Source organism: Cataglyphis hispanica, chromosome 1, assembly GCF_021464435.1.
Source record: "Cataglyphis hispanica isolate Lineage 1 chromosome 1, ULB_Chis1_1.0, whole genome shotgun sequence".
NCBI classification, from domain to species: Eukaryota; Metazoa; Arthropoda; class Insecta; order Hymenoptera; family Formicidae; genus Cataglyphis; species Cataglyphis hispanica.
In genome coordinates, this window is record NC_065954.1 from 18,742,458 (window position 1) to 18,762,599 (window position 20,142).

The 20,142-nt window shown below is 29.0% G+C and overlaps 2 protein-coding genes and 1 long non-coding RNA gene across 10 annotated transcripts in view; 2 read left to right on the top strand and 1 right to left on the bottom strand.

The window, feature by feature from the left end:
- Nucleotides 1-374: 374 nt before the first annotated feature.
- On the top strand, nt 375-4,381 carry LOC126852542 (uncharacterized). Its single transcript, XR_007687843.1, has 3 exons — nt 375-523; nt 609-1,618; nt 4,372-4,381. It is a non-coding gene; the product is annotated as an uncharacterized LOC126852542 (long non-coding RNA).
- The window catches only part of LOC126852316 (FMRFamide receptor-like), a 48,529-nt gene continuing 29,696 nt past the window's right edge, over nt 1,310-20,142 (bottom strand). For all 7 annotated transcript variants that reach the window (XM_050597032.1, XM_050597004.1, XM_050597023.1 and 4 more), the window contains 5 exons: nt 16,839-17,144; nt 15,767-16,234; nt 11,845-12,113; nt 10,818-11,007; nt 1,310-5,144 (listed from right to left, as the gene is read on the bottom strand). In XM_050597032.1, coding sequence (XP_050452989.1) covers nt 4,545-5,144; nt 10,818-11,007; nt 11,845-12,113; nt 15,767-16,060 — 1,353 coding nt within the window. In that variant the 5' untranslated portion in view covers nt 16,061-16,234; nt 16,839-17,144 and the 3' untranslated portion in view covers nt 1,310-4,544. The remainder of the gene's footprint in view (nt 5,145-10,817; nt 11,008-11,844; nt 12,114-15,766; nt 16,235-16,838; nt 17,145-20,142) is intronic.
- Nucleotides 17,533-20,142, top strand: part of LOC126852196 (uncharacterized) — a 67,772-nt gene continuing 65,162 nt past the window's right edge. For both annotated transcript variants that reach the window (XM_050596724.1, XM_050596734.1), the window contains exon 1: nt 17,533-18,000. The gene's annotated coding sequence lies outside the window, so the exon portion shown is untranslated. The remainder of the gene's footprint in view (nt 18,001-20,142) is intronic.

Sequence of the window (20,142 nt, forward strand, 5' to 3'; positions counted from 1 at the left end):
TTAAAATTTATGACAATTGTATCAAGAATAATTTTTGTAATTTAAAGAAATAAATTTTATTGCTGCTAGGCAATTTTAAAACAAATTTTTTATATGAATTAAAAATTAAATATATAAATAATTATAATACATGGCACATAACATAGATACTCATATATAATATAGATGTGTGCGGAATATATTTAAAAACTTGAATAATATTGCAGGAATATTGCAAAACAAAATTCCAGAGATTTAAAAGAAATTTTTCACAATTGGCGAATCAAATTTTTTTCAAAAACAGGAAGTTTCTCGCGATATCTCGCGATTCACCTTCGATATATTTCATCATGGCGTCTAGCAGATGATCGTGGTCAAAGCCAAGCGTAGTGGACTTGCGAATTGACGACATCCTGCGGTTCTTTTGATCAGAGTTTTCACAATCGACTAGATTTTCCATCGTGAAAAAATGGCTGAGGATGAGAAGAAGCTTGTCGGTTTAGCGAAACACTTTAACAGCCAGACCAAGTATGGTCGAGCGAATGTGAGTGATTTAACCTTAAAGTCGTCGTCGACAAAATTTTCATTTATCTTGAAGAGGATTTTCTAATGTTTGATTAATTTTTCAGGTGACGAAGGCGACGTATGCTGGTATAGCACTGATTTGTTTGTACTTTTATTTAAAACCGAGCAAAAAGAAGTAGCTCGTGAATGAGACCGTAGTTACATTATGTAATACATTATGTGATACATTGTGTCGTATATCTCCTTCAAATTCTTCAAATAAATAGTTAAATGATCTTTTATAGATCTTTTTTGTTTTTTGCTTAGTGCTTGTTTCTGTGAATGATGCGGTATGTTGCTATAGGTAACCATTAATTACCAATACAGCGTATATATTACAATTTATCATGTTTATTGAAAAAAGCAGTTCCATCTGTTATTTAATAATTCTTTAATACTAAAATATAAAATAGGAAAGAGAAGAAAAGTATAATCTTGAAACTATTGACATGATTGTGTATTAATGATTGAATAATATATTCAATAGTAATGAATTGAAGTTCCATCAATATATGCCATTATATGTCTTGTGCTTGTTCAATCAATATTTTTAAAATCGTGTATAATTTAATTTGCGTTGTCTTATCATCATCCCTTATTTAATATTTTAAGAGAGTACAGGTATAGAAATATTTTAGAATATATATTTTAGCTGCAGAAACTTCCTATATTTCTTCATATTAAAATTATAATCCTTTATATGAAATAATATATTTGTTTGTTACCATGGCCTGAGTATTTGTAATTCATGTTTTGATTTATTGAATTTATTTTATGTACAATAAAATTTATTTAAAGTACATTTGAGTCGTAGAGAAAAAATAAAATTTACATAGATGATAAAACTAATATCTAGCTGCATTAAATTAAAGATATTACTAATGATAACATATGGATACAATTTGTACGATATGCTTTAGCAGTGATGGAAAAATGCTTGCTGGAATAAAGCCCTAATTCAATAATAATATAATTTTATTCAATGAAATAATTTGAAATTCATAAATAATTTATTTTAATTTATGTACACAGAAGGAAATAATTCCTTAAAATTTTTATTTATTAGATATTAAATGTATAAAAAGAATAACATGAGAGAGAGAGAGAGAGAGAAGACATTTAAAATCATATTTTTTATTCAGAAATTAGGAAATATTGTAGAATAAATTTTAGTAGTGCAAATTTTTCTTTCATCTCTCTAATTTTGTAATCGATTTAGTGCTTTTTACCCAGCTATTGTTCATTATTACTTGATTCCTACATTGTATTTACAAGAATGTCAGGTGGGATAAACAGCATATTTGGAGGACAATAGATTCACATAGTATATACAGTCTCATTGTACGTATGTATTAAGTATACGAGTATATATATTTAGACAAGCTAGATAGAAATTCCATGACTAGAATGGTGAATCTCTTTTGTCATATAACTACGAGAGCGTTTTGTTTCCCTCTGTACTTAAATCTAATTTCTCCTTCCTCTCTTTTAATAAGAATATGTTTATATCAGGAAATCGTGTTAAGATAAATCTCAATATATTTTATAATTATTTAAGAACTAGATTACTTAGAAACGCCAATTTTGGACACTCTGTTTTACTAGTTAATATTATTGATATTCTCTTATTGAATAAAAAGCATTGATGTAAGTGCTACAAATGAATAATTTTTACAGCAGGAGGGAAAAGATATTTAAAGTCCGCATATGGATATTATTTAATAATTTATAAATAGAAATCTATATTTACAATTTTCTTATTTATATAATGCCTCATTTTTATAATAAATCTAATTTTTTTTCAATACATATATTTATCTCCGCTCGCGTGTAGTGAATGTTAATTTTTCAGTGCGGATATTACATTTTATGTTTGTGAAACTTAGAAGGACTAACATTTATATTTTTAATATAATGTCTATAATAGTACAGTATTTCTATATTTCTTTGGCATTTTAGTGCATTCATTCTTTTCATTTTGCTTCATCTTTTCCTCTTTAAAAATTTACATTTCTAAGTAAAAGGAAATATTTACAATGTGATCATATTGCCCTTTCGCTTCGTGAAGATAAATTTAGAAAAATATTGAAAGTTTCTGAAAAATAGATTCTGTGAATTTATTTTTTATTGTGCATTTATCGGTTATAGAAAGTCTTTAAGAAAAAGATATATTTTCTATAAATTATATCAAGTTTCAAACTATAATTAAAAATTATGACGTATTTTACTATGACTGGAAAAATGTTTGAAGCGTCTTTAAAGTGATGTCAACAGCGGCTATTTTATTGATCTTATATTAATAAAAACTGGAAACTCTTCTCTGTCAACTAATGTTTTTTGAGGCTGATCAGTATGCAAATTTTGAAGAGCGATAGTTCGAGAGGAGAAAACGCAGGAGATACATTCTACAGCTTTTCTAAAAATTTCCCAAGGAAATGTTGCATTCTTGACTTCTGTACTTTTAACTTCGACAAAATCCGATTTATTTTCTCGAGAGAGCTAAGTATGCGATCAATTCGCTGAAAGTTGAAAGATAGCAAAACTTCTTTGCTAATCCGTGTTAGCGAATTACTTTTTAACTTCTCTTTGTATAATATATTTGAATGAAGTTAAATACTGGATCTTGAAAGTTTTTCGTTTTCTCGATCTTGAAAGCTTACATTTATCTTATTTACAGATGTCAAGATACCGTTCCCCATTTACAAAATATACTATTCAAATAAAATTTAGAACTGTGTTGATCTTTCTTCTCTCTTTCTCTCTCTCTTTCGCAACAAAGTTTTTTTAAAAAATTCAATTTTGATATTGTTTGCTTTGTTTATTTATTATGTAATGCCAATTTTTACAAAGAAGAGAAATATCTTCTATATTTTATCCAGTAAAGGTTGATGTTGCGCTACATGCTTCTAATTGAAAAAAAACTCATAATTGTAAAAGCGTTACGCACGAATATAATTATTTAGTGTAATTCAGTCAAATGTCTTTTTAATTCTATTAGAACGCTACATCAAGACTTATAGTATTATTTTCTTTCGTTCGATTAGTTCGATTAGTCTTAAGCAATGGAACTTATACGGAATCACTTGAAAGGTCATCGTTGCAAGAAGTCCTTTTTCTAAGCTCTCCTGCGCGATACTGTTATTCTTAACGATCCTTTTTCTTATATCGAAGTTGTGCCATCCTGTGGGATTACAGCGTTCAAACATGAGCAGGAGGTCTGAATTGTTCCCGAGAGAATAATAATATCAACTGTCCACCACACCTCCCCCCCCCCTGGAATTCTCATCTCGTTTTTATATCATTCTATCCGTTTTGAGAACTGGACGTTCCATCGAAATTGCTAAGACGACTTCAGGAATATATATATTTTTATATATACTGACTGTTCGCTGATAAATGAGTTATTATTTTTATTCTATCTTTTTTGCAAATTTTTTTAATATCCACCTAAGATTTTTGATTGGATAATAAAACAAAGATCCCGATTGTTGTCTATCTTGAAGTAAAATAGTCATCATCTGTCTGTCAATTAGTCTATTTTTTTCGAATCTTTTCTTGCTGCAAATTTTGACCAAATAATCTTAACAATAAATAACGCAAAAAAAATATCGAATAGATTATTTATTACATCGCTATGATTCTTTTTGACGTTTTTGATATTTTAATAGGACTTGTAGCTAAATTATTAATCAAATAATAAATCAAAGATATGGCGAACAATTATATATAATAGACTATATACTATACAGCATGGCATTGTCATTTTTTTTTTGTTTTTGTTTTATTTCGACAAACTAAGACACGAAACTGAGTTCATTTTAGCAACAGATATAAAAGATAGTGCTCAGTTGTCTTTATATCTTTTTAATTTTAATGTAATTTATTCGTATTTATTATTCATGAGAATGACCAATTATTTTTTATTTCTTATTTCCTCTGATCAATGAAAGTTTAAAACATTTAGCTAACTGGATGATAAACGCGAGGAATAATGATATCTATTATAATGTGGAATCGCCGTTTTCCTTCTTATTCCAGCTGTTTCGACGACTGTTCGACACTCTCGACATTTGACTGGGACTTCTGGCTGGAGTCCTAGGATAATAGACGCAGGAACCGGGACTTGCCGGTCTACCACTTTTCAGGCTTTGTCTGGTGCTACCATTGGACACGTGGATGTTGTTGTTCCAGCTGATGGTGTTGGCGCGATTGAGATGACCATGCCTGACCGAATTTCTCAGCTCGATATTCGTCGTGTTGGTGATGATCGACTCGTCGTATGTCTGAAACTCTGGGCTGTCCCGTCCAGGTACGAATAGCCTAGACGAGCAGAAAAGTTTAAGGAATATTCTCTTGAATTTTCGCCCGAAGATCACATAGATGATGAAATTGATGCTGCTGTTGATGGTCACCAGCAAGTTGCCAAATTGCACCATCCAATGCGGCGGATCCGCGATAAACGTTTCGTGCGCGTTCGAAACTAAGGGTAAAATGTTGCAGATCAAAAACACCACTACCACGCACAGGAGCATCGTCGCCAGGCCGATCTCGCGGCGTTGGTGACGTGATAGCTGTTGCAAATCTCTGTTTGCTTTTCTGACCTGAAAAAATGAAGATTAAAAAAGTATTACGAGAGATATATTGATAAATTTTCTCGGATAAAAAGAAATGTCTCTTTTCTTTTTTTTTTTTTTTTGAGATGAAAAAAAATTTTGCACATTGTATATGGGTTATTAGTAAAATTATATTATTAGATAAATAAAACATTTTTTTAAAACAAAATGTTTTTTGTCAGAAAAATATATATTTTTTTATTTTTTTATGTATATATTTTTAAAGAAAAATATTTGCGATTCGTATGGTTGATTCTATGATTGCATAAATTTGCATATTTTTCCAATTTATTGTTTTGTGTTTTGCCGCTTTTACACAATCACATGATATACAAAATACTATAATATTACAGAAACATACACATGCACATTATTATATAAAAGATTAATTATTTAAAAAATTACTTAAGAAAGAACATAATCTTAATGGCTGCGTTTGAAAAAAATCTAAGTTTATTTAATGCCTTTAATTAATTTTATATGAATTCTATAATTGCGGCTTATAGAATTTTTAAAGAATATTTCATGTCAAATTTAATCTCTTATCGTATACTTAATTTTCGCATATGTAAAATAGAAAATAATTTTTACAAGTTAAACGTGAAAAAAATTAGTGAATAAGAATGGATATTTAATATAAGTGTTAATTGAATCATTTATTTAGTTATTAACTTAATTTCAATTTAAATCATATTTGATTATGAATTACCAGACGATAAAATATAATAAAATTAATTTTAATACGTTTCTCACTTCCAAGATAAAGAATTTGAGTAAGCTAATTAATAAATAAGTTCTATGTTTCTATCACATCTAATACATCTTATCTCGTGATGTAACATTTATTTATTAATGTTATATGAAAGAACTATCTGTTTTTATATCTATATCTTGTTTTGATAATAAATATTTTATTGTCTTTTATGATGAAATAAAAAAAGAAAGAAATATTTAATAATTCTATAATAAAAATTATAGCGGTATTTGCTCATTTAATGGGATTAATAATATGGAGTATTATAAGATTTATGAGACATTTTGGCCAAACAATTTTTTGACGTTAAATGTTTTCAAGTGTCATTTAATGCTATAATACACAAGTGTTAAATAAAAGATTTCATAATAAAGTACGAACTTGAAAAACAAGATTAATCGGTGCTTTTGAAAGAATACAACTAATTACAAAGCCGGCGAAAGGCTAATGAGCGGGTTTTCATTTTGACAAGATGCGATGAAATAACGCAATTTCTGTGAAAAAGAAACTGTCTAAAAATGGAAAGAAATGAAACACAACAGCAACTCAAATGAATGAATTAAAATTACATTATATATACCAATATTTATATTTTCTATATCATCAGTTTCAGGAGAAAAATTAGAAAGAAAAAGAAAAAATTAGAATAAAGAGATTAATAAATATATTTACGATGAATTATATTAAAGATTTAAACTTAATTTAATTTTTAATAAAAAATATTTAATTAACTTTACAAATAAAAAAGAGTTTCTTTTTAGTATTTTATAGGTCTTATGATCATAATAAATCTCAAATAATTTTTGAATTACTAAAATCTATTATATATAACGATCGATATAATTATCTTTTAGATCGATTATGTTTTAGATTGATCATTTATTTATGGAGTGAATATATAAATTTTTTGAAGCAAAAAAATTGAGAAACAAATAAGTCGCGAAAGTTGATGTATTAAATTTATTGCCCTAACATTTCTCTTGTCGCAACATAAAAAATGGCAACAACTTCTCAGACATATTGAAGCTGCTGTTCATTTTTATATGACAAAATTATATGACATTGTTTGTAGCGATTCCCGGCTTTAAACTGCGTCTGACCTGTTTTTTTTTAAATTTACGATCACTCTTCAGCGAAATCGTATGTCGTGATGCAGGCACTATGAAAAATCAAATTCTTTATCTTTTGCATTTGGCTTCGAAAAATTGCTATAAAATTTTCAATGCAAAATCTCGATTGAGAGTCACTTTAGAAGATATTTGTTAATTTCTAGATTAAGAGAGAAAGAGAAAGAGAGAGAGAGAGAAATTACATTGTTAAATATCTAAAAAAAAACTCTGCGAAACTCTGATATTAAATATTTCCAGAATAAATGCTCTCTCTCTCTCTCTCTCTATCTATCTATCTATCTATCTATTTATCTATCTATCTATCTTTCTTTCTTCTTCTCTTTGTAGAAAATATTTTAAAAATAATATATTATCGACAAAATTATTTGTTTGATTTTAAATTAACACGGTAAAATATGTGATCTCTTATCGTATGAGATATTTAGCTTTAGATATTTGCCTTCAATTTTAATCGCAAACTTTAAACAATTTTTATATAATAATAATGTCGAAATATTACAATCGTTTTCAAAATATAAACGATTGACAATATTTAATTTGCTTGTTTGAATTATATATATTTATAATAATGATATAGTTTTAATCTATCGGTAGTTAAATCTTAAGATCAATGTTTGCTTCTTAGATTATACAATAACTCTATATTATTACCCGAAAAATATTTTTATACCGTAAGATATAACAGTGTTTTATCTGAACAGAAATCTTAGAGTTTCTGATATTGACATAAGAAGCTATGTATTGTGCATATGTGTGTGTGTCTATTTCTTTCTCTCTATAAAAACGGCCAGTAGTCACGATTGACGGAGTGTGGCTCTACATCGAGAGATCTCCGTAAATAATATCTATCTTGTGCAAAAAATAAATAATGTCAAGGAAGGACGTTTGTGATTCGCATACGAAATTAAATACTTCTATATCCATTATATATTTTACAATTTTTGCCTCCAATGTTTCGTGGCTTCCAAATTCGCCTACGCAGTATTTAAAAATGAAATGCGTAAGAAAGCGCTGAATAAATGCCAGATAAGCTACTATATTTTATTTGTTAAATGAAACGGAATGAAAAAGAAAATTTGAGAATCTTTTATTTATGAGAATGATTAATCTTTGGGATTTTGATTACTTGCGAAAAACTACTTAAGAAAAAAAAAAAAAAAAAAATAATAGCCTCGTTTATCTTATAATAAATATGATGATAAGAAAAATAAAAAGAACTATCGATAAGAGTTTATATTTAGTTGTTTTAAAATAGTACAACTCATATATTGCGATTAACTTATGGATTAAAATGTATCTTTTTTGCGCGCATGAGGTAATAGAAAATGTATCTTTATAGGTCATAATATATAATTCGTTCTTAATGCATTTCAGATACATTAAACATAATTTGAACTAATTGAGAAGCTGTGCGTGAAAGCTTAATATAATTCACAAAGAGTAAATGGTAATCTGTATATATAATAATACACTAGATTGAAGCAAATTAGATATATTCTATATTGTTGTAGAATAATTCATTTATCGTAAAACCTCAATTTTTATTAAAGAAAGAAAAAGAATTAATTAATCTCGTCGGAAGAATTAAAATAGAAAAAAAATCGAACATTGAAAACTTGCAATTTTGCTTCATGAATCTTCTAATTTATTTCAAGCTCTATTTTTATTTTAGTTGCGGCTTTTTTCTGATTTCGCGACATCAGCTTCTGCACAAGAGCAAGTACGTGCTCGTCTGCTAAAAGAATTACGACGACAAAGTGGCAGAGCTAATTATCGTTAAGACTTCACGTCGCTCGCGGCAATTATTATGCGCGTCGCGTGCCGCCAAATTGCCGCGCGTTACTTCGGATTACCGCATGCGGTTCACTTGGTGAATACGCTCTTCGTGCGCGGCGTGCGACAAATTGTTAATAAAATTATTATTAACGAATTAGATACACAATCGAAACACAAATACCACAGCTTCTTGCAAATGTTGAATCGTACAAATAAAAGCGGACCGAATGTTTTTAGCTATCGCACGCAATTAATTTTGCTTTTTCTTCTCCGTTCTTCTTAAAGTCATCTTTGAGAATTATAACATCCATATAACGGACAATAATAGGTCGCCTATCTTTTGACACTTATAGAAGGTTAATTTTGAACCGTCCAAAGAATCATTACAATAATAATGAATTATTAAAAAAGTTTATTGAATAATTATATAAAATGTGAGTATAAGAAAATATATGCACTGATATTTTTATTGAATTATTAAAAAAGTTTATTGAATAATTATATAAAATGTGAGTATAAGAAAATATATGCACTGATATTTTTATTTATACGCGATATTTTTATTGATCTAAAATTTTTTTTTATGTGAAAAAGGCAAAAGTCACTCTTTATTTATTTACGTGATTTACTCTCGATTTCTTACGAGAACGAGACAACAAACTTTAATTTCGACAGAAGGTAGATTAAGCGGTTGTTTTAGTATTTCGCATGAATATTCTCATTGACATTACGCATTTCGTCCGTCCGTGTGAAAAGTCATCGAAAGTCCCGAAGAATATGCCATCGAAAATTACATCCTGAGCCCGGAATTAAGGGTAGAATGTGCGGACGCTAAAGTTTCGCGATAAGGGAAAGTCAAGGGAAATTGTTGTCCTTCGACAACCGCCACTTTGTAATTTCAGACCCCCGAGGGTCGTATGAATCTAATTCGATCCCGCTGTTAAATCTTATCGCGATGATATTATACGTCTTGGTACTGTTTAAAAATGCAAATCACCTACTTCACAAGAAAATTTCTTTCTTATCTTATAGATTATCCAGGATTGGAAAAATATAATCTTTATACATTAATTTAATGTATTAAATGTATTATTTTCTCTTTGACTTTTTGTTATTCATTTTAATTTGATTATATTTTTATATTATTTTTACTATAAAAATTTATAGCACAGAAATTATTTTGTAATATTTTATTTTCACGTTAACTTGTGATTAGGGTAAATGTCTCTCGTATTTCATTGTAGGAGGATGATATTGCTTGTGTCTGCAGCTGTAGTCATGCTGTGTGAACAAATAGCATGTGTCAGAGCAATCGTTCGTGAATTTCGTTGCCCTTATACGTGCTCTTGAAGTCTAAATATATGTGTCACACATAAAAAGGAACTTATACACACTCTGAGTAACTTTATGGTAACTAATGGTTTCGACATTCTTGCGTGCATATTATTCGTATTTTTATATGATTTTATAAATGGCCCGTTACGCGACAAAGTTATTGCAGTATCGACATAGCTATCCTTCCTCTCTCTTTTCCGTTCTCCATTGGTGCAAACTCTAAAAAGAAATTTTAATAAAACGGAATTGGAATAGCTGGAAAATATTAGTTTCAGTTTGGGAAAAGCTCGCTATCGCTGATACACTATTTTGCCTTTAATCCCTGGCTCTGCTATGTATTTTAAATTTTGTCAATGTTTTTTTCGGATTCAGAATTTGACGAGTATAAACAATTATAGTATAATGATATTTTTGCAATAATAGTAACTCTTTGGTATTTTCTTGCCGCATTATGTATCATTTTGCGTAAAAAGTTTATCATCATGTAATTTATTTCAAAATAAATTTTATTAAAAATGAAGTTTGTGCACGTATAAAATAAATTATTATTTTTGCGAGATATATTAATTTCCGTAAAATATCATCGGACGATACAATATTTATTTTAGCAAGATAATCCGCGATGTGAAAATTATGACGATGTTAGACATTACTCACGTTACTCACCCGTTGATAAATGGCCATGTTAAAAATCACTAGCGCGATAAACGGGAGCATGTAGTACACGAAGAAGTACATCCAATGGATGTACAAGGTGACATAATACTCATTGCTTCTCAGTTCGGTCGGAAAGACGCAGTATACTGTGATATTATACTTCCAATGTCTTTCGTTATACACTGTGATTTCCCAGAATCTAAATGAAATTTAAAAATTAACATTTTTATTAATTTAAATAATATTTTTTATCTTTAATACAATCAATTGAGTATAAAATTAGAAACTATTTTTCTTTTAGTATCTTTCTATTCTTATTTCACATACATACATATATATATATATATATATATATATATATATATATATATATATATATATATATATAATTATTTTATATTATATTATTTCAAATAAGACAAAAGATCAAAAATTTGACTAAATTAATTTTAATCTTTCTTCTATTACTCATATTGATCTTACATCTTCATTAAATAATATATACATATAATATTACGCAAAAAAATTAAAGGGCCACTTTCTTCCTTCTGCAGAAAAAGAAATTTTTAAGCGGCTGCAACTTCGTCGCATGTAATCGGATTAAGATGAACAAAAAAGTATTACAAAGCTTGAAGTTTTTAGTTTCCGAATCTTTCAGTCGATTTTAATTCTTTTTATTTGTTACAAAATTATGTTATGAAAAAGCAACGTCGATTGAACAAATTTTTCAAAAGTTTGCCAAAGAGCATCGAAGAAAGAAATTGTAGCACAATTTCATTAATTGGATTTTAAAAAGCAGAGTTTTATCTTTAATTTGCTTTTTTTTAATGAACGTCCTATGATTTTTTTGCGCTGAGTTATTCACTACTGAAGTAAAATCAATCTATTGACTTTGAGCATTCATAACTGGTGAAAAAATTATCGTATAATTATTTCTGCTTTTTTGTTACTTTTTCAAAAATTTTCTCAAGAAGGAAGAAAGTGGCCGTTTTTAATTTTTTTTATGTATAAACAATGAATCATATATATTACTCACTTGGGTATATTGTAAATAAAGGCGAAGATTACTATGAGCATCACTGCCATTTGTGCTCGTCCATAAGTGCAGAAAGATCTGGCTCTCAATGGATGACAGACCGCAATGTACCTTTCTAATGTTACTGTTAACGTCAGGTACACAGTTACAAATTGCGCTATGCAAGCTAACGGATACAGGTATCTGATGATCTTTGGATAGATAATAAATTTATAATCGAAAAGTAGGCCAGTGTACGTGCTAATCGCCGGCAATCCGTAGATCAATACCTGAAAATGCATAATTTTTACATACTATTAATAATTACATATTAACGATGAGAATTTTTTATGTGAGATCAAGATTTTTTTAATTATAAATATTTATAAGAATCTTTTTTCGCATATTTCAGTAAATACCAATTAATATAGTATAATTATAAATTATAATAATTTAAATTTTTCTAATTACTTTTCTAATTAAATAAACAATATATCTTTTTATTATATTATTTGTTATATTTTTAATATATTTTGTTTAAATTTTTGAGCTATTCGAGATTCTATAATTTTAAGTATATATAATTAAAAAGCTATTAATATTTATTTTAATTTTGATATTTTTGTTAAAAATTCCATTCTTTAATCATTTTCTATTTTTCGCACGCAATAATCATTTTTAAGATTCATATTTTTTCTGTTTTTCAATAAAATTTTTTTAGCTACTATTTATTGCAAAATGTAATATATTTATAGATGCATGACGTTTTTCTGCTCGTGGCGTTTGATCGATGAATATACAAACAGTTTGTTAATGAAAGAAAGAGAGAGAGAGAGAGAGAGGGGGAGAGAGAGAGAGAAAGAGAGTTCACATGATTAATTAATAACTGGAGTGGTTTATATAATGTAGTCTTGAGAGAGTTAATACAGGATCTTGTGTACGAGCTTTTCCGGCCGATCTCTTTTACCGGAAGCTTCTGCTTACCTCTACCTGTTTAATGATATTAATCTTGACTTTACCCATGAGATCAGGAAACAAAAGGTAATACTACTGGAATTTATTTACATAAGCTTAATGCGTAGTTCATATTATCCTTGTAATCTCGGAGAATGTGCGCTATATATTTTCGATGATATTAATTCTTCTCTCCCAAGTCACGAATTGATATTGTCGAGGATAAATTAAAGAAAAATAAACTTAAACTATGATATTAATCTTTTATATTACATTATTATTTTTCTTTTGTAAAAAAAGCCCTGTAGCGTGTTATTATAAAATATTTTAGAAATAAACTTTCTCTCTCTCTCTCTCTCTCTCTCGACGATATTTTAATGAGATTATCTTGATTTTGCTCATTCTTAAATATTTTATTATTCTTAAATATCTTCTCATCTTAAATATTTTTAAAAATTTCATGTGGTACTTGATTTATTATACATATACCATAATTAGTTAGACCCATCATATCATAACTTATTTATATCTCTATATTGGCTGAATATATGCATTTTTTAGAACATGTAAAAAATACATGCAAATTACAAAATTTATAGAGATTATTTCTACATTCATTAATAACAAGCTTCTTTCTCTCTACATTATTTTTGAGTTTATATAAAATCTATAGAGAAGATATGTAAAAACATATGCACATATATGTAAAAATATATGCACATTTGAGACAAAAGTAAAAGAACCAATATATTGCGAATGAATTACATGTTTAAAAATATAACTTAAAATTATATGAGGCAAACTGGGCCGCGCTACTGCGCTGTATATATTGAAAGGGATTTATTTTAATGAAAAGCTCGGCTATATTGCAAATTTACGGTTGTGCAAAACGCAGGACTAAGCGTAAAATTAAAATGAGAGGTCTGCATTTAATCACTGCGACAAGTCTGTGGCTGATACGTATTATGAAAATTGAATTCCGATATTGAATGCTCGTTATTAAACGTCACGCTAATCTTTTCCGATCTCTGACCACTCCGACGGACATTGATTAATCGCCAAATTCATACAGCGTAGATAAACAGCAAAGTGTTTTACATTTTTAATTTTAGTAAAAAAAAAAAAAATAGTCCAAGGAGAGTCTCAGTTGAAATAACGCCTTGATGAAAATCCATGGTTGCGTGCAAGGTGTTAATTAAACCCTACGAGATTATACTTTAATAATAAACAAAAATCTCGCGAGCGCAATACAAAGCTGTAAACTCTCTTTCTCTCTGCACTTCTCTAATTGCCTTCGGAATATAAATTTACATCTGCAAATCTATAAGTTACAAGTTTTTTTTTCTATAAAGTTCTTTTTTTTCAAATTTGATGCATTGGTTAATTATATTTTATGCGTTTCTTATTCTATTAATTTATTTTAGGTTTAAAAGTTTAATTCTATCTATTTTGTTGAAGTAAGCTTTTCAAATTTTTAATATTTAACATTGACTGCTTGTAAGTAACTTTTGAATTAAAATTATATTAAAGTAAGATAATTAATCTAAAATTAAATAAATAAAGTTTTGCTATATATATTTGTAATATAAAAATCATTTCATTTATAATTTTGGAATTATTAAGTTTCCGCACTGAAATAAACGAAGCTCTTTTACATCTTATCCCCGGGGATTTGTGCTAGTTCTCTGAGACATCCTCTATTAAATTGAAAGACTTAATGTGTTATGTCTGAAAGAAGTAGACTCTCCTATATTTCGATCTGACTATCTTTGATATTTTGAAAGCTATATCGTTAAGAAGATAGAAAATAACGGTAAAACATTATTAGAAGAAATGCAGCTCGTTGGCTAAGAAATGATAAATGTTTTTTTTTGAAAAATTTTATTTAACTATGGGATACGAATGATTGATTGACGAGTACTAGACCCGATGATACTAAACGTGCTGGGTCATCTGGCTGCAATCACGAGGCATTCCACGATCCTATCGAAAATCGTTTCTGGCCATGTGTACCAATTAAACATTTTTCCGATCGGTAGGTCGGGACTTGTGAAACGATGAGTTGCAATTGTTTGTGTATCACGCAGAGGAAAAGTTTGTTCAGAGAAAAGAGATATATTTTTCATATTTCAGTTCCATATATAAAATACAGAGTGGAAATAAAAATATTTACATGTATATTAATGAATAGAATAATTAATCGACTTTAATAAATAAATCATAAAATATTTATAGTGTCATCATAAAATAAATAAACACGTTTTAATATTACATGATTGAATGAATGATGATCGAAAATTATTCATTCGTTCGTTGTTTTTTCAAACAGCAATATTAAAAAAAAAAAAAATAATAATGAGCAAAAATATCTCGACAAATATAAAATATTGACATTTATAAATATTTAATATTCTTTATCCCTTGTTAAACAAAAGAGGAAAATATTATTTAAAGACACACAGTAAAATATTATTTAAAGACACAAAGCTCTTAAGGAATGAAATGCTCGTACGTTTAATATACTAACTACTCTTTCATATCATTTCTTTATAATAAGGGCGAGATAGAACTTGACCACTCCGGTAGATTAATTTTGATAATTTCTTTTACATGAAATAGGCAATTTTGCTTTATTTAACGCGATATTATATAAAAATTCTATTGTAAAAAAACTAATTCTGTATTATTGTTAGCTTGTAAACGTGTTTTTTAAGTTAAACAAAGTTATATTTTATAACCACCATTTTTTTGAAATATCAAGAAATGAAACCTTGCATAAATAAATCATTATTTACTGAAATAAATCATTATTCTTTATTCATTTATAAATTCATAAATTTTACAGAGATTATGCTTTATGATCCTAGCTTTTTGAATTGCAATTTTTATACTACTTTTCTTTCTATTTTTCTTTTTCTGTAAATAAATTTAATTTTTGCGCAAAAAATGTAAAAGATGGAAAACTAAAAATAAAGAAAGATACGCTTACCGCGATGATAATCAGCACCGTGTCGCACCTGGCCAGTCCAATCAGTAGATAATTGATAGACGACTTCATTTGCGGCCGCGACAGGATAATCATCGAGATTGCGTTGCCGAAGATCCCGAAGAGACCGATCAGGTTGATGAATATGCCGTAAACGATGAAGTCAGACAGGGCGTTGATGTTGACCTCCTGATTGCACTCGGACGGCCCAACGTTACTGACATTGCTGAAGTTCTGCGCAAGTTCGTCAACATTATAATAACCGGAAGCGACCGCCGTCGTCGAGCTCATTTCCATCGTTCAGTCCCGTGATTCTCTACCACTTCGTCCCGGTTTTACACTGCCCTTCGATCCCGCCGCCTTTTCACGTTACCATCTTCACTTTCCCAAGATCTTCGTCTGTCTCTGTTTATCCTTTTCTTCTGCTTGTTTTACTTTTAGTCGTATCTTCGCGCTCCTCAAATTTAATAACTGCAAATTATTCGTATGATTTTTGCTTTAATTTCTTCGTTATTGCACGTTTGTTTTAAATTAATTTGATTCTTAAATACTTTGCTAGAACATTGCCATTTCTCCGTTAATATATAATGTGTTACATATATTTTGTTAAGATTTTAGGAAATATTGATAACAATATGCTAATAAGTTGATCATTTTGCAAGTTTAATAAATTATATGATAAAATAAAGAAAAAATTACAAGATTATTTGTTTCATAAAAATATGACATTTCATAAAAAAATACATTTTATAAAAAAGTTAAAAAGATGTTATATGTTCCAAACTTGTAGAATATATCGTGAAACATACAGGCATGATTTGAGTTACATTAAGGTGGACCATTCGTCTCACAGATTACTTATGACTTTTGAAATTTGTTTTTCTTTCCATGCGTATATACGAGCTTCACCAACTACATGCATCCGTTAATGTTTCTTCAAATGATTGTGATTTTATCGGAATATCGAGAAAAGACATTCGTTTGTCTCTCGCAGACATGTTTGAAAGTTTAAAATCGATATAGTCTTCTTTAGGAAAGCATGAAAAATTTTATGAAAAGAGGAATTATCTTTCACCTTTGTTATCAGACTCGCGTTCGCGTTGTCTTTCAAAGTCAAAAGATCTTCGACAGAGTCCGGGTATCATAACGTCGATCCTTCGTCGTTTTCATTCTATATATTTCGATATTATATCTATATATTTCGCTCTGTAAATTATCTTTGATCGCGTTTTGCAAGGAGAATCAAATCGGCTTTATCGTCTTCGTGTAGAAAGTTCAGCGTAGATGCTTTTTCGATGTATCGCTGTTTTACGACGGATCATGAGCCGCTTTGCCATCCGAATCCTGTGCCGCAATAGTTTCGTCGATAGTAATCTGTAAACTAAAAAAAAAGAAAAAAATACATGTTTATATTATATACTTTTTTGAGGAACAAAATGTGAAACTATGTTTACATTTCTATTAAATAAAAGAGACATATAAATTAGTTGAACTGTCACTGTAACAATGAAGAAATATATACCAAACTTATTAAAATTATAAGTAAAAAAATGGAAAAGTTGTTACTTTATCAAATTTAAATTTCGAGATCTTATGTTTTTTAATTTCTTTTTTTAAAATTAAATATTTAAAATAAAACATCGAAAATAAAATATTTTTGAATGCAAATAAAAAAATTTACATAGATTTTAAATATTATTTTATTTTACGCATCGATATATCGAAGCCTTTTTTTTCTATTATTTTGTGCTATCATCCATGAATGCCAAATTTTTCGTTGTTGCTGCAATTTAAAATTTCAACGAGCGCAAATCGGGGACTCATTGTTATTAGTTTATCGAGCAGCAACGAGAAAACGCGTTGTTGTTACATGTTGTTACTGTCAGTCGTTCAACGTAACAACGTTTACACTCGAGCTTTCGAGGGCGCCGAACTTGATTGCAAACAAACACGGTCGTCTCTACGTAGCTATGTAGATAGCGCGAGTTTATGGAAAGTCGCAACGGAATGTCGTTAAAGGTGTATCTCGTTCAGTGCGTATCGGAAATCCCGGCCGAGTAATCGCATAAGTTCGCCAAGTTAGCGCCGACGAAATATACATTTTGCATGACGGAGTCTCTTTTGACGAATAATAGCAATTTGATTCATCGATCGAGTTATTCATAGCCGCTCCAGTTCGTGAAACTTTTTTGGCTGGTCTCGCATTAATTGGATCATCAATAATTGGATCATAATCGGTATGAGAATATTTATTTAAGAGAAGAAATTTGAATGTTTAGAAAATCTGTGGAAAATCAATGCGCATGTCAATTTACGTTTGTATTTTGTTAAAATTTTTGTAATATTTGAACTTGTTTTTCTATATTCATATAAAACTTCAAGAAACATTTGTTATTTCTATTTCAATATTTTATTGTAATAAGTATTCTTCACTCTGCTTGTATTTGATTTTAAACAGCAACTTTTAATTATTTCCTAAAATTAGAATGTAAAAATGAAATGTAAACACTTGACAAATATTATTAAAATATTAATTAAAAGCGAATCATTTCACTGTTAATTAATAGGCAATATTATATTGACTTATTTTTTTAGCATTCACTTATTTTGTGAAATTATTGTCGAATTATTTTAAATATTTATTCCTGAGTGTAATGTTTCTGACATGGATTAACGACACAATTAAAAGTTTCACCGGCAATTGCTTTAAATTATTACATTCAATAATCTCAAAGATGAGCTTGCTAGACAAATATTTTAAGATAGAAATATAATAATTTTCATGGATAAAAATGCGATTACATAATTTGCAATGCGTATGTTTCCATTTGTGTATGTATATATACAAGGTGTTCATTTAAGAAAGTTTCCATTTTGTTTATTTGGTGACCGATTAATCTTTTCAAAAAAAAAAAAAAGAAAAGGGGGATGAATTTTATTTCAAGGGAAACATATGAGTGCAATAAATTCAACACGGTGCCACTTCATCGGGATAACATCCCTTTAAAAATCTGAAATGGTAATATGGGCCAAATGGCATACCCTGTATATTATATAAGTACATGCATGCTCATAAGGACGTGTACTCGTACACGTGTAAAGCGAATTGATTGAATTGTATCCTCGCATGACTGATCTTTGGCTACATTCAAATCCGTTTGAAATGATCCTGTGGTACATGATACAGATGTATATCGGTAATTGAGTTATATTTGCCTAATTTTCGCATCGTCGATCTAGCATGCAATTATGGTTTCCCCTACTCCTGATTTCAATTTGCGATCATGTTGTTTGTTTCGCCAGCAACGGCTATAATTGTCTATATGATTTTTAACGCTTACGGATTTAAACAGAAAAAGCTCGTTTTAATTGTGGTACTAATAAATGTCACGTTGATATCAATGTTTCATGTCGAGAGAAAAAAATTTCGGATATTTATTTAATTTTAATTCATCTCCGCAATTTAATACTTTTAATATTTTTTTTTCATATAATTTGGCACAATATATTTTTAAGAAGTGTTAGACTTTTTTTTATTTTTACATGAAAATATATTTTTGAACGACGTTTTTCTCAATTTTACGCAATCACAAGCAAAAAGATAAAACTTAATTTTTCAAAAGAATAAAGTTTAATATGCGCAACTGTTATTTCTTGCAAAACTCTAGACAATCTTAATAATAAATCTTAATAATAAATATCCTTTGACGTTTAATGCAATTTGAAATCACGAAAATCAGGCGAATATTTCATGCGCTGCACTGTCGCGCTTCCGAGGATATCAATTCGGGACACCATGGGGGTTTAAATAATTTCCCAGTAAAATATCCCTGTAAAATCGCACCGTGTTATTCGTGTGTCATTTAAAGTTGAACACTAATTTCTTTTGGCTGATCTATTTCTCGCCGTGCGGCTGTGCGTCAATTTATTTTTAAACAGTTCCCCCAGTAGACGTGTCGTCGGATGCGAGAAAGTTTCGCGAGCCGGTGTTTTTCACATGGATTCGGATTGATACTCTCTTTGCTTGTCGGTCTTGGCACGTGTCTACGTCTAGGAACGAGATGGCTAGCCACCTCTTTGATAACATTGCGTAATAGCGGTATTTGCGCGCGTCCGAACAGAAACGGTGTAATTTCGTACTTTGCACAAAACATTATGCGCGAGATTTTGCAGGCCAGAATAATCTCGCAGCAATCGAGTGCTTTTTGCACGTGCACATTTAGCGCATGTCTAGATTATGATATATATATATATATATATAAATTAATACATTAATTTGATGAGAAGCGATTTACCTATTAAAAATCACTATATATATTATATAATTATTATATAATTATATTATTATCATATAATTATTTTATTATTATATATAATAT